The sequence below is a fragment of the Leptodactylus fuscus genome, chromosome 7 (assembly GCF_031893055.1).
Source record: "Leptodactylus fuscus isolate aLepFus1 chromosome 7, aLepFus1.hap2, whole genome shotgun sequence".
NCBI classification, from domain to species: Eukaryota; Metazoa; Chordata; class Amphibia; order Anura; family Leptodactylidae; genus Leptodactylus; species Leptodactylus fuscus.
The window spans coordinates 76,803,824-76,829,556 of record NC_134271.1 but is presented as its reverse complement, the minus strand read 5'-3'; the positions used below and the strand labels follow the sequence as shown (position 1 = coordinate 76,829,556).

The following is a 25,733-nucleotide window of genomic DNA, read 5'->3' as shown; positions in this document are numbered from 1 at the left end:
ACCTCCCATCACCGCCGGAGCCAGCACTTGGCCGGGCAGCTGTTCCTGGAAGCCCCGGCTCCCTCCTCCTCAGTATCTATCACCGCCCCCAGCCTCACAGCCCCAGCAGCCGGAGAATGGCCGGGGAGAGCTGGAGTGCAGTGCTGTGCTGCCTACTGATCTGCGCCCTGTGTGCGCCCTGCGCCGCCCGGAGCCTGAGGAAGAGAGCGCTGCATCTGAGAGTCACCGACAAGGACGAGGTAACTGGCGAGGACACTTAGCTATCCGCATGTACCCGGCGCACACGTACTAGCAGCCTCCACGTTCTGTGTAGTAGATGTAACTCTCAGCATCTCATCAGCATTTTCTGTATATATAGATATATATCTATATATACTGCACAGTACCACTTCTCTTGTCCTATATGCTGGATGTAATTCTGGATATATTCTTTATATATGAACCGTACACAGTACCACTGCCCTGTATGCTGGTTGTAACTCTCAGTATCTCCTCATATTCTGTATATATGACACTGCACAGTATCACTTCTCTTGTCCTGTATAGTAGGTGAAACTCCCAGTATCTGCTCTTAATCTGTGTATATGGACAGTTCACAGTACCATTCCTGTATAGGGCTTGTAACTCTCAGTATCTGTTTTTTCTGTATATATGGATGGAGAGTGTACAATACCACATCTCTTGTCCTGTATACTGTCTGTAATTCTCATTTTTCCTTATTCTATATATATTTGAATGACTCACAATACCACTTATTGTCCTGTATTCTGAGTGTCATTCTTAATGGAGGGAATTTATTAAAAGGGTCATCAGCACCAAAATGATACCCCAAATAGAATCTATCACTGCCCCCAGCTACGTTAAACCACTTGTATAGTGCTGTAAATGCTGTTAGCAGAATAAAAACTATACATTTCTTATGTTTCAGAGCCCCAGGGATGCGTAGAAAAAGCACTTTTATTCTTTACTCAGATCAGATGAGTATTTTGGGGCACAGGCGGAGTTTTCTTCTATTACTGATCACTGCTACATCATCATTAAACACACCTATCCTGCACCCAACTTGTCCCACTGGACAGTGGATAAACTCACACCAAGCTGAATGCAGGATGGGCATGTTTAGTGATGATGCAGCAGTACTTTTTCTGTGCATCCCTGGGGCTCTGAAACATAAGAAAGGTATTGTTTTATTCCAATAACAGTATCTACAGCACTATGGGAGCAGTTTAAAGTAGCTGGGGACAGTGATAGACTCCCTGTAATACTGATTATGTAGGGACTGGACAACCCATTTAAGACCGGCATTCTGTACATAAGTTTTAATTTCTTCCCCGGCTCTTGCTAACCGTGCCTGAATTATTAATAGTCTCTGGCCTACTTGTGTGCCAAAATCTACACCAGTCAGGAAATTACATAGATTTTAGGTATAGTACATTTAATTGTAGTAAATTTGCTGAGCTGAGGTGCCCCCACCCCTTGGTCTCTGCGTGCACCACCCACTTTCATAAAAGTGGTAAGCGGGGCACAGAAGGAGCAATGTGGCACATCTTTGGCACAAGAAAGGGCCATTTGCCAAAAATGTGCCACATCCATCTACACAAAAAACTGGCATATTTAATTCTCTACGATATATGCTCATATTATACAGATGGAAAGTGCATAGTATCACTTCATTTGACCTATATACTCTTATTCTGTATATAAATACTGCATAGTACCACTTCTCATGTCCTGTATGCTGGGAGTAATTCTCATTATCTGTCCTGATTCTGTATATATGGACACTGCATAGTACTACGTCTCTTTTCCGATATGCTGGATGTAATTTTCAGTGTCTACCCTTATGTTGCATATATGACACTGTACAGTACCACTTCCCTTGACCTCTATGCAAGGTGACACTCTTAGTATATAAAATTAATTTGCATACACAGACTCAGCACAGTACCACTTCTATTGTCCTTTATGCTGGCTGTAAGTTTTAGTATCTGCTTTTACTTGGTATATATGGACACTGCACACTGTAACTTTTTAATGTTCTTTATGTATGGATGCTGCACAACATAACGTATGTGTTACATGTATGGGCACTACGTGGTACCAATCTTCGGTCCAGTATACTGGGTGTAATTCTCAGTATCTGCTCTTGTTATGTATGCGTGGACACTGCGCAGTACCACTTCTATTGCAATGTATGTATGCACACTGCGCAGTACAACCTCTCTCGCGCTGTATGTATGAACATTGCACAGTACCACTTTTTATACTTGTATGTATGGACACTGAAAAGCACTTCTTCTCTTGTGCTGTGTGTATTAACACTTCTCAGTACTAGTTCTTTGTGCTGTATGTATAGACATGCACAGTATCTCTTCTCTTGTTTTATATACATGGATGCTGCACAGTATAACTTATCTTGTGTTATGTGTATTGGCACTGCCCGGTGCAACTTCTCTTGCACTGTGTATGTAGGAGATCTAGGAGATTCTTGTGTGTTGCCTGGAGCGAACAGGAAATGCGTCAGCGCTGGGGGGATCACGACATGTGGGTACTGGACATCTGTTACTGATGATGAGACGGTATAGAGCGAGACTAGTGTAGGTTCAGTGGCATAACTAGGAATGGCGGGGCCCCGTGGCGAACTTTTGACATGGGGCCCCCCCCATCCCAACTGACGCCGAAGACCTCGACTGACCCCCTCCTCCGCACTCTATTATGTCCCTTACTTACTTGCCCCTGCACACAGTATTAACCCCAATAGTGTCCCCTGCACACACAGTGTTAACCCCTATAGTGTCCCCTGCACACACAGTATTAACCCCTATAGTGTCCCCTGCACACACAGTGTTAACCCCTATAGTGTCCCCTGCACACACAGTGTTAACCCCTATAGTGTCCCCTGCACACACAGTGTTAACCCCTATAGTGTCCCCTGCACACACAGTGTTAACCCCTATAGTGTCCCCTGCACACACAGTGTTAACCCCTATAGTGTCCCCTGCACACACAGTGTTAACCCCTATAGTGTCCCCTGCACACACAGTGTTAACCCCTATAGTGTCCCCTGCACACACAGTGTTAACCCCTATAGTGTCCCCTGCACACACAGTGTTAACCCCTATAGTGTCCCCTGCACACAGTGTTAACCCCTATAGTGTCCCTCTGTGGACACCCATAAACAATTATTATACTCTGGGGTCTTTTCAGACCCCAGAGTATAATAATCGGAGACTAAATCGGGAATAAAAACATTAAAAAAACCCCCCACTGTTGCTTCTTACCTGTTCCCCGGCTCCTGTGCTGTACTGTCCTCCTCTCGCGTCCTTCGTTAATGACGTCGGACGTCACATGACCCGGGAAGCATGCCGGGTTCATGTGACGTCAGAGACGTCAGACAACAGTAGGACGGAGGCCTGGCAGGATCGCGGAGAGGTAAGTAACAGTTTTTTATGTTTATTACCTCTCCCGATCCGCCGGTCATTATACTCGGGGGTCTGCAAAGACCCCCGAGTATAATGATAGCCTCTGTGGGGCCCGTGGTGTCACTTGCCGATCCCGGCCCAGCCAGGATCGGCAAGTGAATAGGGCCCGTAACTGCCTATTGAAAAAAACCGCAGCGGTAGCGGCTGTCACCGGGCCCCCTAATGGCCCGGGCCCTGTGGCAGCTGCTACTGCTGCTACCACGGTAGTTACGCCCCTGTGTAGGTTGATAAATATGGCGCACATTTCTAGGAATTATTCTGATGTTGGATATTTCACATAGTGTGCCTTATCGTCATTTCTGTAAATGTGCACTTGTGCATCATAGATCTGTATCTATTTCTTTATTATTATTGCAAAAACACTGACTATGCATTTAACAATACATTTTTATTGGCTACTCTTTAATACAGCAAGTCCCGACAGATTTATACTGCTGCTGTTTTTTACAAGTCAATGAGTAAGTCAATGTCTATACAGGGGTTAAAAAAACCTTTATACTTACTTAGAGTCTCATCACACTCACCTCTGTTGCTCCATGCCCACACACAGTTTTGCATTGAAGCCGGTCTCACCCATGATATATGCACTCATTGTATACCAATATCTACCCCACGCACACTAGCACATGAATGAGGTAACACAGCTAGTAGTTACTCTTTGGAAATGTGCAAATGTTAGAGCCAAAGGTCAGTCTTATTAAATTTTAAATTTAATACACACAAAAGGTACAGTGCATTACAATAAAATGATGGAATAAAAAGACAAATACTTACAAACCATGTGAAATAAAAAGAAATAACAAAAGTCTGGCTGGGAGTTTCAGCATAAGAAGACGGACCGATTACACATTAGATGTGGCTCCAAAGAATTTGACATTGAAATCATGAAACACATCACATTTATGGACCCTGGCTCTCCAAATGGATTAAACTTGGTTGTGCCCATTGCAGTGGCATTGTGTCTTTGGTGCCCGCTTGATGTGCTGGTTTCATGCACTTCGATTTGATGCCCTGCTGTCATATTAGTGCAAACTTCTGTGAGAAGTGGGCAGACACAAAGTGTACCATTGGACTGTCATTCCCACATCAAGAAAAGTTTTCTGTTCCTGTTGTGTGGACTTCCGATGTTGAACCTGGCTGCTTCCTACTGCTGAGCAACTACTGATAATCTGTGTTAAGCCAAATACCATCTACGTCAGAATACACTGGTTACAACGTGCCAGTTTGAGTGCAATTAGTGCACTGACAGCACTTTAGGAGCAGGAAGACAACTTCCCTGGCCATGGGTTGGAGAGGGGGTTGGCGAGACCATCCCAGAGGGACACTTACTTGGTCTAGTTAGAAGTTCTGTCACTCTATCCATTTTAATGCCAGAAATAGTCATAATACATCTGCTCGTCTATTTCCGATGCTCCCATTGAAATAAATAGAGCAGTGCGTGTCTGTTATCATCAACACTCTATTCAGAAGAGGGAACACAATTCGCCCTTTCTCCTGATCAGTGGGGGATCATAATCGTCCAACCCCACCGATCTGCAAGTTACCCCCTATTATATGTATAAAAGATAACTTCCTAAAATGGGAATACCCCTTTAAGGACCTGTTGGTGGTTTAGTGTCCTAATTGTAGGTGACAGGTCCCCTTTAACAAAATGCAATAGGAAGTACAAATAGAGCTAATGGTTGAAAAAAATACTCCTGCTGTGTTTTTATTCTAGCCTGTTCCTTGTGTGGGTCATATAGATCCCCATGATGCTGTCATTGGTAGTGCTGGAACAAATGCAGCCATATCCATCCATCTGAACGAGGTTTGATTTGATGAATGCATTAAGTGCAGGCGCTTCATACATTCCCAGCAGGAAGGAGTTAAGTGCGCCATTCAGTACTGGTGTGAGGTCAGGACAGCTGCAGTTTGTCCATGATGAGTAATATACAACATATACAGAGTCTGATCCCTCACTAACACTAACTAACATATTGCTGTGTACATATTGCTGTGTATACTGCATGACTACATTTACTTTTTATCTTACCATTTATAGTCACAATACTCCACTTAGTTGGAAGAACATGTTCATCCTGAACATCCTGGTTCATTAATAGAATGCCAGAACAGCAGTGGAGACTGACAAATAGGGAAAATGGAGATGGTAGAGACATTAGACTTTACATTTATATTGATATAGAATTTGCAGAAAGCTGGGTGACAACCCTTATGGGCACAGTAATGGTGTTGATTCATCGTTGGCCTCTGGCAGAAACAGCGAACAATTCAAGGTCCTCACACTTTAGTATGACTCCCCATAAAGCAGTGATGTCTGACCTGTGTTAACTGTATATGTTATATTATCCTTTGAGTTGGGGGTGGTGTGACGGGCAATGTTCACTTGTTTTCCGGTGTTTTGTTAAGGGATGATCCGGCATTAGCTCTGGCTGTGTCTGGGATACTTCTCTCTCCTGAGAGTTCGGATGAGGACATTCTCCTGGTGACATGAGAATAAGAGTGTTCCTGGCAGTGCCAGGGACGATGGTCTGGGCGCTGATATCAAGGAGAGGGGGACATATCTGATCTCTTTTTTTTTTTTAATAAATGAGCAAATACAAAAATTTCTACGTGACCTCAGGAGCCAAGCAGCAACACTGCATGTCATCCGTGCCACCGTGCCCAGGCCACTGGGGCATTTCTGCACAATTTGAGTGCCGTACCTTTTTCACATTCAGTATTGGAAACTGATCAGCTGTTATTAAATGGGCTTCATCTTGGCCTGTATGAAACATTCACTTTTTAGCATCTGACTTGACTGCTGACATAGGTGAATACTGTATTCCATTAAGTATGCCATTCTTAATAAATCCCAGACTAGCGCAAGGTGCACCTGAATTATCTAAAGGATCTGAGCAAGGCACAGAAAAGGGGATGTTCTGCATCTTTAGTGCAAGAAAGTGCCTTGTGCCAAAGATGCGCCAAAGTATCAGCCATCTACATAAGAAAACTGGAGTAAGTGTGTAGATAAATTCCCTCCCAGTGTGACGGCCACATCTACAGAAAGTGGCATAAGCGTGCAGAACAGGGAATGTGGCACATTTTGGTGCAAGAAAGGGCCTTGCACTAAAGATGCTCAACATTATCACAAATGTACACTTGAAAACTGGCAGAGATGTGTAGATAAATTCCCCCATCCAATATTATTTTTGGGGGATCTAAACCAGGGGTCAGCAACCTCCAGCACCTGTGCCAATGTCAGCACTTCAGGTCTTTTTCAATTCTGTGGTTGCTTCAGCCTTCTTTTTCGGTGTAGCCTGCTGGGGGAGCAGTAAATCAACCAGAGACAGAAATATACTTGACAGACTGGTTAGAAGGGCCAGCTCTGTCCTGGGGAGCCCCCTGGACCCAGTACAGGTGGTTGGTGACAGTAGGGTACTGTCCGTGGTGAGCTCCATGCTGGAGAATAAATCCCACCCCGTGTATGAGACCTTGATGGGACTTGGCAGCACTGTAAGTGACCAAATGCTTCACCCCCAGTGTAAGAAGGAGCGCTATCGGAGATCCTTCCTCCCAACCGCGGTCAGGCTACATAATCTACATTAGACCAAGCGAAGAGAGAGAACTAGATGATCCTTAAGTCTTCTTTCTTTGTTTTTCTTCCTTAGCTGCTATTGATTCCTAGTATAGTATTTTTCTCAATTTATTTGTGTTTCCTTCTGTAATATATTACTGTGCATTATCCTGCATCTGTATTACCATGCTACTGTAACACTGAAATTTTCCCAAGGTGGGATTATTAAAGGATTATTTTATTTTATCTTATATCTAGACCGGGGCCCTATGTAGCAGGAAAACTCTGCGGACCTTCTGTCGAAAAAACTGCAATGCGTTTCTTTTCCGCAGTGTTTTTTGGCTGCAGCTTGGGGACTTCACCTCAATTGGCATAGGGCTCTCTCTAATGTTTAAAATTCTATTTCTCCAGGTAATCCCTCTCTGTTATGGACCATGTAAACACAGTTGAAGGGGAGGAAGCAATAAGGGGGAAAGCATGAGGCATGGCAACCTGTGCCCGGGCTGTGAGCTAGCCTAGTCAGAGGGCAACAATTGCCAGTGCATTTTATTTTTGTACCTTGAAGCAAGTGCAAAAGTAAAGTATGATATGGCAGCTGAACATGCCAAAGTAGGTGCTTGTTCATTTCAATAGGACTGGACAAATTTGTATGGGTTTATAGAACAAAAAAGGCCGGACTATGCAAGGGGACATTCTGTGCTTGTCATAGCAGGTTTACTGCAGATCCTCTACTCTACTGCTAATGGTGGATCACACTAGAGTTTGGGTTTCCATCCTTCTGGTCCACTTAGGGGCTTCTATCCCATATTCCAAAAAAGACATACTGATAGGGAAAAATGTACATTGTGAGCTCTATGTGGGGCTCACAATTTACATAAAAAAAAAAAAAAAGTCACATGAAAGGACCACAATAAGAGAAATATTACAAACACTTGGGTTGACATCCTTACAGTTTTTGCTCGGCACACTGACTGCTTCTTCGTTGACTATTTAAAAGAAAAAAAAATTGGCACGCAATAGAAGAAAGCTGCTGGCCATCTTGGGTTCCAATTGTTTTTACTATTTATTTAGGGGAGGTTAATTAGTTACATTTGTAAGACATATTATGTCTGGAGAAATCAGAAATACATTATAGTCAGAGCAGACCACAAACCCCCAAATACCCCCAACCAAACTGCTGTGTATGGAGATGTTAAAGTAACATCTGGCCACCACTTTTATGACCAAAAACAATGTTAAAAATGCAAATTCAGAGAACAATAATGTTGTGTAATCGCCTATATCTGTACTTGTGTATTGGGCAACTGCATAAATAGCAACTGCATAACATAAATCTACATTGCTTTGTCTGATTTGTGGAATTTCTGGACGGTTGGGGGCAATATTCCCATAATTATATATATAATTCCTGTTGCTGCCATCCCTTGTCCTCAGAGCTAACAATCTAGTGTTACAGTTGCCAGAAATAAACCAGCATGTCCAAGGTGACGGGCAGCAGCCCCCACATCCCCTGAAATGTTGTCCTTTGGAATATTAGGCGGTAAAGTAAATATAGCGCTGACTCCCATCATCTCCGGAGCAGATGGTCCCGTCCAGTCATGTGACTTGTGACATTCCTGTAATGCCACTGGTTCACACTGCTTGTTCTACAGCACCATCTTCAGGACACTGATGGTAGTGTTCCCAGGTCTGTTTACTGCAGGGATGTGTCCTTATATACAGAGAATGTGCAGATTTCCATAGTGTATATAGGTCTGCTGTATGTGAGTGGTATCTGCAGCTGTGAGACCACCCGTGACTAGATTACACAGTTATAGTGAACTGCTATTTATGTAAGCCCCCCTATCCCCCCCTTCTTTTTTCCCCAGAGTGATTGCAGTATAGACAGGGCCGCCATCAGGAATTTTGGGGCCCCATACAGCCTAAGTGTCTGGGCCCCCCCCCCCCCCGCTGCCGCCATTTTAAAACTACTTTATTTTGCGACATACCAATTCTGTATTACATTTACCTTTATTTAGCAGCTTTACAAGGCTTAATCAGGCCCCAGTTCCCTCTCCGCAGTGCCGCACTCCCGATGCCCCAACAATCCCCCTTCCCCTCCCGTCCACCTTCTAACATCTTTCCACTGCCCCGTGTCAAAATGTGTGGCGCGCTTTGCGCGCTGCGGCAAATTTAGCCCCACCCACCGTTATGTTGACTCCACCCATTCTCATTAATTTTTCATGTGCCCGCACACAGTATAATCCTCCTACAGTCACCCGTACATTATATGTCCCCCCTCTATCTCTCCCCCAGCTTCATATACACCCTTCATCTGCACCCAGTTTCATGTCTCCCACCCAATCTCTGCCCCCAGATTCATGTCCGCCCATCCATTTCTGCCCCCAGTTTCATGTTCCCCCCCTCCATCTCTGCCCCCAGTTTCATGTCCCCTCCATCTCTACCCCCAGATTCATGCCCTCCATCTCTGCCCCCATATTCATGTCCCCTCCATCTCTGCCCCCATATTCATGTCCCTCCATCTCTGCCCCCATTGTCATGCCGTCCTCTCCATCTCTGCCCCCATATTCATGTCCCCTCCATCTCTGCCCCCATATTCATGTCCCCTCCATCTCTGCCCCCATATTCATGTCCCCTCCATCTCTGCCCCCATATTCATGTCCCTCCATCTCTGCCCCCATTGTCATGCTGTCCTCTCCATCTCTGCCCCCATATTCATGTCCCCTCCATCTCTGCCCCATATTCATGTCCCTCCATCTCTGCCCCCATTGTCATGTCGTCCTCTCCATCTCTGCCCCCATATTCATGTCCCCTCCATCTCTGCCCCCATTGTCATGCCGTCCTCTCCATCTCTGCCTCCATATTCATGTCCCCTCCATCTCTGCCCCATATTCATGTCCCTCCATCTCTGCCCCCATTGTCATGTCGTCCTCTCCATCTCTGCCCCCATATTCATGTCCCCTCCATCTCTGCCCCCATTGTCATGCCGTCCTCTCCATCTCTGCCCCCAGTGTCATGCCGTCCTCTCTCTGCCCCCAGTTTCACGTTCCACATTACACTGACTGACTTACCTTCTCCTTCGTTCCCTTGCAGCTCTCTGCGCGCCTCTCTCTCAGTGGCGCACAGTTATAGACGCGATGTGACGTCATCACATCGCGTCTACAAGCCAGTAGCGGAGGCGGCGAAGCGAGGAGCTGACACAGGTCAGCTCCTCGCTTCAGCTGCATATGTGTCAGGGAGAGAGGCGCGCAGCAGCGAAGCGAGAAGCTGACCTGTGTCAGCTCCTTGCTTCAGCCGCGTATGTCTTCAACTCAGATCTGCGTCCTCTGGATGCAGATCTGAGTTGAAATAGGACATACACAATGACTGCTACGGGCGCCAGGGGGCCGGAACATGGTGGCGGGCCAAAACCGGGCCCCCCCCATTTTTCAATTTGGCCGGGCCCCTGACGCCAGTACCAGTAGTACTGGCCTATCGGCGGCCCTGAGTATAGAGAGGTATACAGGGGTGTTCTCTGACTAACCTGACCTCCTTTATATCCCCAGGACTATGAATACCCGCTACACCCACACAATACCAACCAAAAGAATGACCGCTGCCCTCCGCCACCACAGACTCTTCCGGAGCGAGCCTGTGATGTCCTGAGCTGCAGATCCGACTCGGAGTGTGAGCGCCACAAGCGGTGCTGCTTCAATGGATGTATATACGCCTGCCTGGAGTCTGTGCAGCCCCCTCCAGGTACAGTGACCCCCAATACTGTAGAACTTCACATCACAGCTTCATATTCTTCTTTCTGTGGAAACAGATTCAATATCCAGAGAGCAGAAACAGAACTGGAGATGACTGCAAACTAAATATGAAATCATTTCTTAGTTACAGTTTATCTGTTCCTGGGAAAGCAGGGTGACAACAGTTCTGGGAGCAGTCCCAGCAGCCATATCGGTTGTCAACCATGTAGAACTGAAAAACTGTTGCACAGAATTTTTAATAACCTAAAAACAGTTCCCAGATTGTTCTTTTGTTGGATTTTGTTACATTAGGTGAAACTCAGTGGTGTAAATACCGGGGTAACAGCTGCTACATGGCCAGGGACCTTAGGGGACCCTGTGGAGTAACCCCAGCAGGTAATGGGCTTTATTTACTTACCGATCCCCACGCCTGCTCATGGCCGCCTCCCCTTCCCCTTCTGCGTCCCATATTATGTCGTGGGTGCCCCTGGAGTGCAGAATGGGAAACAGAGGCAACTATGAGTAGAAGCGGGGATCGGTAACTGAGGCCCCAGGCAAGAGTATTTGTTGGGTGAACTCCAAGAAATACTGCTATACATATCCTCGGGAGTCTTTTCAGACCCTGGAGTATAATGATCGGAGAGCCAGGAGAGGTAAGCGAACATAAAAAACAGTGTTACTCACCTTTCCGGCATTCTCTGGCAGTCTTCGGGCCTTTTTTGATGATGTCCCAGATGTCACATGGCCCAGGCCGGTGTCATTATGCGTCACGACACTGGCCAGGCCCACGTGGCGTCTGTACCGACATTGAAGAGGGCCGAAAGAAGCAAGGAGTACGCTGGAGCCCGGGAGAGGTAAATAACATTGTTTTTTATGTTTTTCACCTCCCTGGATCTCTGATTATTATACTCTGGGGTTTGAAAAGATGCCAGAGTATAATAATATTTCATGGGTGTCATGGTTACCCACTGTGGGACATAATATTATGTGCAGGGGCCTCTGTGGGACATAATACTATATGCAGAGGCCACTATGGGGCATAATACTGTGTGCATGGGCCACTGTAGGACATAATACTATGTGCAGAGGCCACTGTGGGACATAATATTATGTGCAGGGGCCACTGTGAGACATAATATTATGTGCAGAGGTCACTATGGGGCATAATACTGTGTGCACGGGCCACTGTAGGACATAATACTATGTGCAGAGGCCACTGTGGGACATAATACTATGTGCAGAGGCCACTGTGGGACATAATACTATGTGCAGAGGCCACTGTGGGACATAATACTATGTGCAGAGGTCACTATGGGGCATAATACTGTGTGCACGGGCCACAGAAGGACATAATACTATGTGCAGGGGCAACTGTGGAACATAATACTGTGTGGAGAGGCCGCTATGGGACATTATTATTATTATTACACCATGTGGAGGGGCTGCTATGGGACATTATACCATCTGGAGGCCACTTTGCGACATTATAATGTGTGTAAATGGGGCGTTATACTGTGTGGGGGCCAGGAAAGGGGGCACTATTCTGTGGTGGTTGGGGGAGCCCAAAAATTTTCTGGAGGGCCCAGTCTTTGCTAGTTACACCCCTGATGAAAAGCTCATGTAGTCTTAGACAATAACTGCTCTAAGTGCACCAGATGGGAAAGGGAAAAAGGTGCCCCCCACCCCTGAATTCTCACAGTCCTGACAGTTCCTGAAACACAAGTTGCTCTATGTGCACTGTACATAGTGGACACAACCCCTCCCCTGCATATTGTATCTGAGTGTGCAGTGCATTTAACCCTTCCAGATCCTGTGCTGTGGTACTAGCAGGATCCTTCTGGGGGTTGTTGATCATTCTGAATTTAGTTGCAGTCAATAAATTAAAATGTGTCTTCAATATTAGATGATGATCCTGTCTTTGCCTTATGTACACGGTCCCACCGTCTGTCAATGACGACATCATCCTTTCTATCATTGCAGTGCTAGACTGGCTGGTACAGCCCAAACCTCGCTGGCTGGGGGGCAATGGCTGGCTACTGGATGGACCTGAGGAAGCCTTACAAGGTACAGCTCATACCTCAGAACCCATGATGATATATAATAACTAGTGATGACAGAAGGTGGTTGGTAATAACGAGTGTTAGAGTGATGGATAGTAATGGTTATTGATGACTAGTAAGGACGAAGGGTAACTGATAATGACAAGTGAGAACTGGTGATGATGGGCGACCACTGGTGATTTTAAGTCCCAACTAGTGATGTTTAGTGATGACTTATAATGATGAGTGATGACTAGTGATGGTTAATGATTTCTGATGATTAATAATGACAAAGTCGGACATGCAGGGCTTTGTGTCCGGATAAAAAAAAAAGGTTTCGCCACGGACAGGTACAAAATGCCCACGGGCGCTCACTTTTCCAACCCATTCACTTGAATGGGTTTGAAAACTGACTGCCAGGTTTCCGTCCCCTGTCCAGTTTCTCGGGGCAGGAGACGGAAACCCAGCTGGATTGCTAAAAGCGCGCACGGGCGCAGATGTGAACCCACCCTCAGTTGCCCATCTTTAGTAATGAATGGTTATGTAGATAACCTGTTTTCCCTAAGTCCCAACAGCGGCACAATATGGGGTATTTTCTGCCCCTGTGTGCTGGTAGGACAGGCGGAATTTTTAATTAGCCAAGTTTTAATCACCTGGCTGGTCCCTATAAGAGGGCACCACACCCCTCCCCCTGCGTGTTAATACAAAGTAACCAACATAGGTCCTATACATAGCATCTAGTACATTGTTGTGATGTTTATACATCCTTATATACACAACACACCTCAGTTTTACATAAAAATGCACGTAACAATCAGTACATGTTTTGTATTGCTCTCCTCCAGTGATTTCTAGGGAGGGAGACTTGTGCCGCTGTTGGGACTTAGGGAAAACAGGTTATCCACATAACCATTCATTCCCTTGCGTCCCACCAGCGGCACAATATGGGGAGATAAGAAGTAATTCTCCACTTAGGGTGGGTTTTGGCGCTCAACTGAGCTCAATACCGTCCAGCCAAATGCTGAGGCCTCAGCAGTATGGCTGGCTAGCCTATAGTGTTTCACAAATGTGGAGTCTGAGCTCCACGACGCTGCCGCACAAATCTGCTCCAGCGGCAAAGCGCATCTCTCTGCCCAGGAGGTGGCTACCGCCCTCGTGGAGTGCGCTGTCAGCAAGGAAGGTGGAGGTAAACCTTGGGACGTAAATGATATTTTAATGACCTCCTTCACCCACCTAGATATGGTGGGTTTAGAAGTCGCCAGCCCTTTCAATTTCCCAAAGAAATTGAGAAACAGGTTTTCTGCTCTCCTGAAAGAGCGAGTGCGCTCTATGTATATCCTTAGACATCTGGATAGATCCAATGAGTGCAGCTTGACTTCCTCCGCTGTAGAGGGAGCTGGATGGAATACAGGAAGCGTGACCAACTGACTTCTGTTGGAAGCGGAGGGTATCTTGGGTGTAAAACCCAGGAGGAATCTTAATTGGACCCGGTCCTCAAAGAAACTGGTATAAGGCTCCTTACAGGAAAAAGCCTGCAACTCACCCACCCTCTTGGCCGATGTTACTGCCAAGAGGAATGCCACCTTAAAGGTGAGAAACTTTGGTTCAACAGCCTCCAGAGGCTCAAATGGCTTTTCGCATAGTGCCGTCAAGACCGTGCTGAGGTCCCTACTTGTGGACAGGCGCAGATACTGCGGGTCTCAATCTCCCTGCACCTTTTAGGAAGGTGCTTACTAGAGAGTTTTGAGAAAAATGCCTCCCCAGACAGGCGGACAGGGCGGCCACGTGCACCTTCAGGGTTGCGACCGCGAGCCCCCTGTCTAGGCCGTCCTGAAGGAAGTCCAGGATCACCCCCACTGGGGGATCCATGGAGTCCACTTCGTGCTCCTGGCACCAGTCATTAAATATGTTACCAATCCTCTGGTAACTTTTGTTTGTTGATACTGCGCAGGCACATGACATCGTCTTCAGGACGGCACTTGAAAGTCCTCTATTCCTTAATAGGGACTGGTCAACTTCCAGGCTGTCAAGTTGAATCTCCTCAGATCCTGGCAGATCAGCTCTCCTTGAGTTACCAGGTCTGGGAGGGGGGGGGGGGGAAGCCTCCACTATATGCCTTGACTCATCCTCATGAGCTGGGCAAACCAAGTCCTTTTTGACCAGAACGGGATTATGGCGATACCCGAGACTTGGTCCTGTCTTATCTTCATCAATACCCTGGGTATGATGGGAACTGGAGGGAAGATGTAAATCAGCCTGAACCTCCATGGGATGGACAGGGCATCCACTGCCAAGGGATTGTCCTCCTGATACAGGGAACAGAAGGTTTCCACCTTGGCATTGAGTCAGGTCGCCATAAGATCGACCTCTGGGACCCCATCTGGGACCCCATCTTTGGACGAACTGTTGGAACACTCCTGGATGAAGCGACCATTCTCCCGATACGGTGGTACGCCGACTCAACTGATCCGCTACTATGTTCAGGGAGCCCTTGATGTGAACAGCGGATAGATGGGACAGGTTCTTCTCTGCCCATGTGAAGATTAAGTTCGTGGTTCTTTGAAGGGCCGGGGATCTGGTGCCGCCTTGCTTGTTTATATATATAACCGTTGTCCTGTTGTCCGACCGGACCTTGACCGCCCTTCCTTTGAGGAGGAGGGCGAAATGACACAAGGCAAGGTATACTGCCTGAAGCTCCTTCAGGTTGGGTGACCCCTCTTCCGGATGCGCCCAAACGCCGTGTATAGTCCTGTCGTGTAGGTGGGCTCCCCATCCCCTGTGGGACGCATCTGTAGTCAGCAGGATCCATTTTGTTGGAACCGTGGACCTTCCGTCCTTCAGGTGTATCCACCATCTGAGAGAAAGACGGGTACTGGGAGAAAGGCAGATCTTCTCCTGCAGTCCCGGTGGAGACCTGTTCCAGGCGCTCAACACTTCCTTCTGGAGGGGACGCAAATGCCATAAAGACCAAAGGGACCGCCCTGGCCGAGGATGACATCAAGCCTAAAACCTTCATGGCGGTCTGGATGGTCACCCGCCGAGTTCTGAGGAGGAATCGGGCGGCCACCTCCATCTTTAGTTTCCTTGGGCTGGAAAGATAGATCTGCATGTTCTGGGAATCCAGAATGAACCCGAGAAATTTCTTTAGGGTGGCTGGCACTATCTCGGACTTCTCCCAGTTGATCACCCATCCTAACTTCTGCAGGAAGGATACGGCGATCTGAAAATGCTGAAGAAGCACTGAAGTAAACTGAGCTTTTATGAGCCAGTCATCCAAGTAAGGAACCACGAAAAGGCCTTCTAATCTCAGAGCGGCGGCAACGGGGGCGACCGTCTTGGTAAAGACGTATGGGGCTGATGATATGCCGAAAGTGAGGGCGGTGAACTGAAAGTGCTCTCTGTGGCCAGATCTCCAGCTGGCAATTCTCAGATATCTTCTGTGTGGAAGGAAGATAGGCATGTGTAGGTAAGGGTCCTTGGGATCCAGGGTTGCCATCATCTCGTCTTGTTACATGAAGGATGTCACGGAGTCTATAGTTTCCATCCGGAAGGGTTTTCTTTATAGGAACCAGTTGAGAAATCTCAAGTCTATTATCATCCTCCAGTCCCCGAATGGTTTGGGGACTAGGAAAACAGGGGAATAGACTCCGTTCCCTACTTCTTGAGGAGGGACCTTCTCCAAGGCCCCTTTTTGACCTGTCTTCCAGGACCGCTGCCTCTAGGATGCTCTGCTGGGCAGCAGGAAGGACCCTTGATGAAATAATTCCACACGGTGGCAAAGTGGGCCAGACGGCCACCCATGATGTTCGGCCACAAAGAGCGGCGTACCCTTAAAAGGTCGGCTTCCTTTTTGGCTCCTCCCTGGCGCGCCCACGGCCTGAACCTCTGGACCGGAACCTGTACCGCCTTTGAGGTTGGGCTCTGGGAGAGGCCCCGCGACCCCTCACCGGAGGAGGACGACTTCTACTCCTGGAGGCTTGCGGCAGAGATCTGCCTTTATCCTCAGCCAGACCCTCCATAAGGTCATCCAACCCGCCCCCGGGTTGGAAGGTTGGAAGGGTAAGCCGCAGAGTGCCTGTTTGGACGACAAATCCGCTCTCCAAGGGCACAGCCACAATGGTCTTGCGGCCGTAGTCTGAGCCATTGTTTTGGCAGATAACCGTAACTGCTGTCTTGAGGATTCCCCCAGGAAGTCAGCTGCCAGATGAACAGGAGCCATCGATGCCAGGATCTCATCTCTACCGATGCCAGCATCTATGTCATGTTCCAGCTGCGCCAGACGAGGACGGAGAAAATCCGAACCTCAGTGGAGGATATTGCTACCGCCGACTGCGCAGATGCGGTGGAGTACACCTTTTAAAGGTGGAATCTATTCTCCTGTCCAGGAGATCTTGCAGATTGGACCCATCCCCAGGGGAACTATGGTCCGGCGGGATAACTTCACCACCGCGAGGTCCACCTTAGGAGGAGGACCCCCGCGGTCGAGCTGGGCCGAGTCCACAGGGTACAGATCTTTGAACACTCTGGAGGCGACATGAGCCTTTTCCGGGACTTCAACTCTTGCTCCATAACGCCAGATAGGGCTGCGTCTACATGGAAGGCCCTCTGCCCCCCAGAGGTAGACGCGGAGGCTACCCCCATACCATCCTGGTCCCTTGACCGGATGGCCTTCAGCAATGTTGACGTTTTGTCCCATTGAAAAATGGGTTTGCTGGCAATACTCGACTGCACCTCAGAGGGGCAGGAGTCATCCTCGACCTGCAGTCTTTCCAGGGAGGGAAGGGAAGCAGAGCGCCACTCAGTGCGCTGCTTCTTAGAGAGCTGGGTAATGGAGGTACGAATGTCCTTTAACGACTCATCCTAAAAGAAAGGAGGAGGAGCTTACCAGAAGTGAGGAAACCACTTTTCCACTGTATTCTGTTCCGTACTCACCATATACTCCTTTACCCATACCACTATGTCTCTAGGGGAGTGTTCCTCAGTAGGGGGGCCTCTGCCAGGGAGGACCATACCACCTACACCCCTGTACACACTTACCAACAGGTAAAGGGATGTCACAGTCCCAACAGGAAAAATGTTTCCTCTTAGCGGAGGATTTCCTTCTCTTCTGGGACCCAGGTGGGTGGTGGAGGAAGACATGGTGGAAAAAGGGTAGCAACTGCTACACTCACCTAAGCCAAATTACTGGGTAAGAGGAGTACAACCATAAGATAATAAGAGATTTCTCACCAGGCGTAGGTGATAATGCCCGAACTGCCCACCGGCGGCACAATACACGACGTTGCAAGTTGTACTCTGCTGGACCGTAGTCAAAGACTAGGAGCCCCACTAGGGGATCTAGGAATGCAGGGATACAAAGCACTGCACTACCTTTTAATGTGCCGCCTTTTTTTTTTCCCGGAGGGGCGGGGCCACCTGGGAGTCCGCCCTTAACCCCCCCCCCCCCTTAAACCTCATACAGCCATCCAAAAGAGGGGGGGAGGGTAGAGGAGGCCCCTGCCTCCCTATATTCTCCCAAAACCCCTTTGCCAAGGGGACCATAATTTGATTCAAACAGTCGCCGCTGCGACCGGAAGTGCGGTCGCACCGGAAGTGTGCAGCCAGGAAATCCGTCCTCCCAACACAGAGGACCCTGACTAGGGTTCCGCCTCGCAGCCGTCCACACGCCGGAGCCAGATACCCGCTGGGGAAGCGCCGGACCGCGCGCTCCCCGGCCGAAGATGCCGGCATGCTGCAGGAGGTAAGTGAAGGGAGGGGGGAAGGACAGGAGGGAGGGTAGAAAGCTTTGCTAATCCCCTCTGCTTCCTCTAGGACCATGGAAGCAGGAGGAGACAAGAACAGGACCCAGGACTAGGTAGACTTACTTTAGCCCTGAGCCCTATAGGAGGACACCAAGTCCTCCCCACCTGTCCACACACAGGACAGAAAAAAACATGCAGGGGGAGGGGTGTGGTGCCCTCTTATAGGGACCAGCCAGGTGATTAAAACTTGGCTAATTAAAAATTCCGCCTGTCCTACCAGCACACAGGGGCAGAAAATACCCCATATTGTGCCGCTGGTGGGACGCAAGGGAATAAGGGATGACAAGGAAATAACAGGTAATGATTGGTGATAAGGATGATGGCTGGTGATGACAGGTGAAGATAAGTGGAGTCTACTGATAGACTATAAGTGTGATGATTGCTAATCACTCACTATTAACTGGTGATAACTGGTAATGATTAATAATAATGTGAGATGATGTGTGATATTGTGATAAGTGTTGACTAGTGATGAACAATGGTTAGAAATGATGGGTGATTGCTGATAATTGCTGATAATTAGTAATGACTACTGATATCTGGTGATAATTAGTGATAGGCTATGACTGTTGATGGTTACTGATGGCTTGTTATAATGGGTAATGTGATAACTGCCGATGATTAATGATAGGTGGTTACTGGTGATAATGGGTAATGTCTAGTAATGATAAGAAAAGTGATAATGAGTGATGACAAATGATGATTAGTGATGACTACTGATGTCTGGTGATGACTAGTAATTACTGCTGATGACTGGTTTACAATCTATGAGGGACAGAGACAGAAGGTGACAGGGAGAGACTGTTTAGGTGGTGGTGTGGTGACAGGTGTAGGCCTTTCTGAACAGGTGAGTCTTCAGGGCCTTCTTCCTGTCTTTGATTGTGGGGGTCAGTCTTATGTGTCTTGGTAAGGAGTTCCAGAGACTTTTTCCTGCAATCTTTTTGCCCATAGAAACCATTTGCAGCACAGCTTTAATTTTCAAAGGATTTCATGCAAAATTAAATCTACACTGTTCTCTGTTATCAGACATTGTCAGAGGATTGTAAATATACATATATACAGCCAGAGGCGTAGTTATAGGGGGTGCATAGTTAGCAGTCACTAACAAGCCCTGTTTGAGGGGGCTCCAAAGGTCCAGGTGCCACACAAAATATACCACTATTCTAAAAGGCACAAGATAACTTGAGGTCCCATTACAGATTTTGCAATGGGTCCCAGTAGCTTTAAGATACGCCTCTGTATACAGCACTCACTCACTACACATACTATATGTATCCATGTATACATTATATATATTGTGTTCAGAAGACAGATATATACAATTACCATCATACTGCAGGACAAGTGTCCATGATGTGGCCAGTGGAAAATTGTCCTTCATCTGTTGCAGTGTCCAGGATTCAAAGCTTCAAATATGATGCTTTTTATTTTTTACGTTTTTATCGGCCAGTAGCGGGTATGGCACTTTACTACATCATCCTACATGGGAAGGTTCAGTTGAGCAGTCGTCTGTATCAACCAATCACATTAGTACTTACGGTAGTAGTAATAGACAGATGACAGCTGAGATCGGACTGGTTCCTATGGGCTGCCGTCTCATTTACACCAGTAAAGATAAATCATCCTCCATTGCATCTTATGATTTTAGAGCACATATTAAAGTTTTCAGACATAACTCTTGGAGAGAGGTGACTGCTTCCAGCTGATTTTCCTTTTAAAAACTAAAAACAAGTTAAATGAAGAATTAAAGACATTTTGGCCGTGACATCTTCATTTAACGTTTTTAAAAGTGTATTGGACTGGGCTTAGGGTATGGATTGACCTCCTGGACACCCCTGGTACAAATGCAATGACTACACCGGCAGACCAACATTTTATACCCAGGTATAAAGTAGATAGTTTTTCATTATATAATCCGATAAAATGTGTTTATATTCATCCAAAGTAAAATCACAACCACCAGCACATACACAACACAACCGTTAGTATAAAAGAAAGAATAGCTGTGTCACTTTGCGGTGAGTGCTGCAGTTGTTCTTATTTCTTGAATATGTTGGTGGGCTTCTACTTTTATTACTGAGCACCAAAGTCCTAGAAGTCTGAGAGCCTGAGGTATACTCTGTATCCTGCTGTGAGATATATATATATATATATATATATATATATATATATATATATATATATATGTAACAGTTATCTTCTTTTTTGACGATGTATAAGTTGTTTCTGTAGTCCATGGGTGTCTTTATACCATATACAATAATCATATGCCCATATGTATATATCTCCTTACATAATCCCATATCACCATTAATATTCACACATACATATGCAATATTATCTCCACAATATTTGTTACAGTCATCATTAAAGGGGTTTTTCATGACAAATAGAAACCCCAGGATTGACCATATGAGGTGTAAAAGAAAAGTGATACATCCACTGCTCCCTCCAGTACCATATCAGAAGTCAGTCAGTAGCCTCAGAGTTCATGGTAGCCTCTGCATTTCTGACCCAGCCTGGTACTGGGGTGAATATGGAACGTAAGTATCAATTCTGGGTTTTTTTTATTGTATAACTCCCCCTCTACCCCTAGGCTTTCTGTGTTTCCTGAAAAACCCCTTTTGTTTTGTTATGAGATTTCTTCCCATACCAGTATTTCTTGATCATAATTTCTCAGGAATGTTACAGGATTGTAGTGAGGTGTGGTGGACACACCAGTTCTATCCAGATGAAGGGAGAAGTTGACTATTAATATATCCACCTCGATATATCAATGCAATTATCCATTTGGCAATAGTGATTGCTAGTGTTAATGGTGGAAATCTGTGTCCTGAGAAATCTCCCCAGATGAGAATTGTCTTTTTTTTCTGATTCACAGCGGAGGCCTGCAGCACAACAGAAGATGGCGATGAGCCACTGCACTGCCCGACAGGGTATGAATGTCATATAATAAATCCTGGCAGCCCAGCTGAGGGCATCCCAAACAGAGGACAGTGCATCAAGCAGAGGGGTAACTCTGGTCAGTATGAAAAGAAATGACCAGGTTTGTGCTTTTCTGGGAAAGCTGGGTGATCTCCAGTATTAGCTGGCATCATCACCATTATGGGGGTTACCATTGTTTACAGGATCCCGATGACAGATTTGCTATTCAGCAGGTCTTCCAGAAACAGAGCAGAGCTCTCTGGATGACCAAGGTGGTGCATATGTGGATATAATGACCAATGCCCACAAAACTAGTCAATGAATTGTAAATGAGTATCTTATTTATGCTTTATTCCAGATGGAAGGAACTTGAGACACAAATATCCAAAGGATTATCATGGTAAGTATGTGAATGTAGGTCCTTAGCCTTAAACACATGACATTGGTGTTTTTGACACAAGTAGCGGACATAAAAACGGACATTAATGTCCTGTTTTAACAACTGCTTTGCATCTGTTCCTTTTTTGTGTTTTTGATGGCTGAACGTCACCCACTTTGCATCAGTTTTTAGCTGTCAGTGTCAGTGCATTGGTTGATTTATTTATTTATTTTTTGTCTGTGTCTGTGAAAACAGCCAAAGATAAAGCATGTCGGTGTTTTTGATGGCCGTTACAAATGCTCATTCTAAAAAAACAGATATGTGAATAGACAAATTGAAGTTGGCCTTCACATTTCTAACCCCTTACTGACATTTGCCGTAATAGTACGGCAGATGTTAGGTATTTAAATATGGTGACCGCTCAGGAGCTGAATGGCCGTCATATCCGCCGGCTCTACAGCAAAGCCGTGGCTAATGTCGCCATCAGTGCCTGCAATGATCTTGGGCCTAGCGCCTCGGTCAATGTTGACTAAGGTGCCATTTTCCAGGGCCGGCGTTCTGTTGCCATGACAGTCAGGAGTCTATTGAAGGCTCACAAGACACATTCATTTTACTGTTGGTACATGGGGGGCTATTCATATGACCATTATTTTGAAAGTTGGTTGAAAGTGTCAGATACAGGTCATGCTCTGTTTTTTGCCCATTTTACGAATCCCTCCATTCACTGCAAAATATGATGGATCCTTGAAAACGGCCGTGAAAAATAGACATTTGGGTGAATCTTGGTCATATAATTGAGGGGTTAATACCGCTCCTGTCCTGATGGTTTGTTACCATTCATCAATGCAGGTAACATCTACCAGTCAAAGGGCTGCCTTGCTGAATTTCTGGACAAAGACTGCCAGGCCCCACTCGTGACCAGTCAGTAAAATATTCCACAATAGATGATATAAACATCCGAATGGGAGAACAGAACTTTGCCGTCAGTGTTTCTTTTATCATTGATGATATAACAGTATATTGGATACAAACACATCTTTGCCTTGCAGGTGGGAATTATAATAATGTGGTGGTTGCAGTCGATAAACAGACTCAGAAACAGCTCGGATAGAGGTCAGTATGCGGCACCGTACACTCAGCTCCTTCTGCTGCCATATTCACAGTTTGAAGCTAAGTAATACAGTCATTTCACCATTACTGTACTCACAATAACTGATACAAATCAATGAAGTGTGAATCAGGGCTCGTTCACATCTGCGGCCCGGTCTCCGTACTTAGGTTTCCGTTTCCTGCCCAAAACACAGGCAGGATACGGAAACCTGCAGGAGACTCTCACCCATTCATTTGAATGGGTGAGAAAGCTGTCCGGCCGTGCGCGGCGGTGAGCGTTTTGCGCTCTCCGCCGCGAAACCGGGTTTTATAATCCGGACACAGAGTCGGACATGCAGTACTCTGTGTCCGGATAAAAAAATCCGGTTTTGCGGCGGAGAGCGCAAAACGCTCACCGCCGCGCACGGCCGGACCCGGTCTGTGGTTTCCGTCTTCTGGCATGCAGAAGACAGAAACCACAGAACGGAGACCCCAGACGCAGGTGTGAACCCAGCGTAAGGCCTTAAAGAGAATCTGTCACCAGGATCCAGTATATCAAACCACCACCTGAACAGACCATATGAACATGATGTTGGCCTGTGAAGCAGAAGTGTTGTACCGGCTGATTATCCTGACATGATTGTGGCTAACCAGCAGAGTACCTCTGCAGCAGAATCCGCATCAAGATCACTGTTCTGCTTAATACAATGAATATAGAAGGAGCAGTGAGATATTTGCAGCGAACACCATAGGGCCACAATGGAACATAATACTGTATTGAGGGGCCACTATATGACATTATACTGTGTGGAGGAGCTGCTATGGGACATTATACCCCCTTCCCTCATAGATTGTAAGCCCTCGCGGGCAGGGCCCTCTACCCCACTGTGCCAGTCGGTCATTGTTAGCATTATATCTACCTGTACATTCTGTGTATTGTATGTAACCCCCAAATGTAAAGCACCATGGAATTAATGGTGCTATATAAATAAATAATAATAATAATAATTATACAGTATGGAAGGTCCACTAGGTGACATTATACTGTGTGGAGGAGCCACTATGGGACATTATACTGTGAGGAGGGACCACTATGGGATATTATACTGTCTGGAGGCCACTTTGGAACATTAGAATATGTGTAAATGGGATGTTATACTGTGTGGGGGCCAGGAAAGGGGTGCTATTCTGTGGGGTGCCCCCAAGTCAAAAGTTTACTAAGGGGTCCAGTCTTTGCTAGTTACACGCCTGAGTGGGGAAACAGATTCAGGGCTGAACTTTGTACAGTTTTTGAGCTGCAAGCCATCTAAAAAATAGCACTAAATTTCTCCATGTGAATATAGACTTAGGTTAGCATGTGTTCTCAGACTTTTTATAGAAGCAGCAATATTGCAATTCATTGCTTGGTAGGAAGTAGGCAGATGTGTGACACCTTGGCCCAACATATCTATTATAACTCATTCTATTTTTCTGGAAATCTTCTATGCTAAGTCATGTCCCCTTGTTGAGTGAGCCACAAAATGTCTAAAAATGTTTGGTCTGAATTCTAGTGCATTTAACTTAGTAAACGTAAAGCATAAAAAAGTATAGTAGTTTCAGAGTCTGATTCTTGTATTCATGTTTTGTATTTACAGGTTGTCAGTGACCCCCTATCGAGGACGTATAGAGTATATCAGTCAGAAGGCCCCTGGCAGTCATCAGTCTGTGACATTACATGGAATTAATAGTAGTTTATGACCCTGGTGCTATAACAACCGCAGAACCTGATTTTTAAGTTCATTCCTGCCGGTAGCCTACATTTCCCACTGACCAATTAGATGATGGCGAAAGCTGAAAGACGGGGACTTTTTGGAATCTCCGGGAACTATTTGTGTATTGTAATTGCACAATGAAGTGCGAAGCCAAAAGAACAAAAAATCCAAAGAGACTTCAATCCGAAATGCACTTAAATTAGATTTATTTTCTAGTTTGTATGTTATAGAGCAACGCCAGCTTGGTGAGGGGAATAGTCACCAAATACAGTAGGAGCTCAGCTCCAGATTTTATTAAAGCCTTTAAGTTTGGAGCAATGGTGCTGGTTTGTTTTAAACCCGTTTTATTGAAAAATTGTACAAACACAATATACAATGAGAAAAATAATACAAGGGAAAGCACAAGGTAATTACAATCCGAGTGCTGTAGAATATATATATATATATATATATATATATATATATATATACATACATACATACACACACATGTGAATCACAATCAACCAGAACGGTGCTGAAAAGTCCATATCAGAAGCAAAGAAAAACAGTAAGGCCAGAGGAGAGTCCAGGCAAGGGAGCCGTGAAGAGGATAAAATCCAATAAAAAGGCAAAACAAAGACACAGTTTTATCTAGACAGCATATCTTCTCCATAGATGGACGGCAAAGAATAAAAGTTGGGTCACAGGTACTCTCACCAGCTTCCCTTCCTTAAGTAATAAATGCACCAAGGGCCATGTGAAGAGATGGAGCCATGTACAAGGTCAGCGGTGAGTTACACCTTGAAGCCCAAACTTTTGGAATTTTTGAGGGCAACCTCTATCTTTATGCACTATTTGATTATAAGGCAAGATGGAGTACAGTAGCTTCCTGTACATGGAAGGGTGGAAGAGGAGTCATCCAATATAAAGCAATAACCTGAGTGGTGCGGCCATATTTCTTCATCCAGAATACCAAAAGGGCAAATTTCAGTGGAGAGTGG

General features: G+C 46.1%; 1 protein-coding gene across 1 annotated transcript; it reads left to right on the top strand.

The window, feature by feature from the left end:
* Nucleotides 1-25,064, top strand: WFDC1 (WAP four-disulfide core domain 1). The gene is made up of 7 exons (XM_075282194.1): nt 1-239; nt 10,584-10,776; nt 12,747-12,830; nt 21,488-21,628; nt 21,890-21,931; nt 22,960-23,023; nt 24,634-25,064. The coding sequence occupies exons 1-6, from the start codon at nt 117-119 to the stop codon at nt 23,019-23,021; spliced, it is 645 nt and encodes a 214-aa protein (XP_075138295.1). The 5' UTR covers nt 1-116; the 3' UTR covers nt 23,022-23,023; nt 24,634-25,064.
* The last annotated feature ends 669 nt before the right edge of the window (nt 25,065-25,733 follow it).

Excerpts from the sequence above, each read along its gene's own strand:
- WFDC1 (XM_075282194.1), top strand. The coding sequence starts at position 117 with ATGGCCGGGGAGAGCTGGAGTGCAGTGCTGTGCTGCCTACTGATCTGC. Across the intron at positions 12,831-21,487 it reads ACCTGAGGAAGCCTTACAAG|CGGAGGCCTGCAGCACAACA; the intron begins GTACAGCTCATA and ends TCTGATTCACAG. Across the intron at positions 21,932-22,959 it reads ATATCCAAAGGATTATCATG|GTGGGAATTATAATAATGTG; the intron begins GTAAGTATGTGA and ends TTTGCCTTGCAG.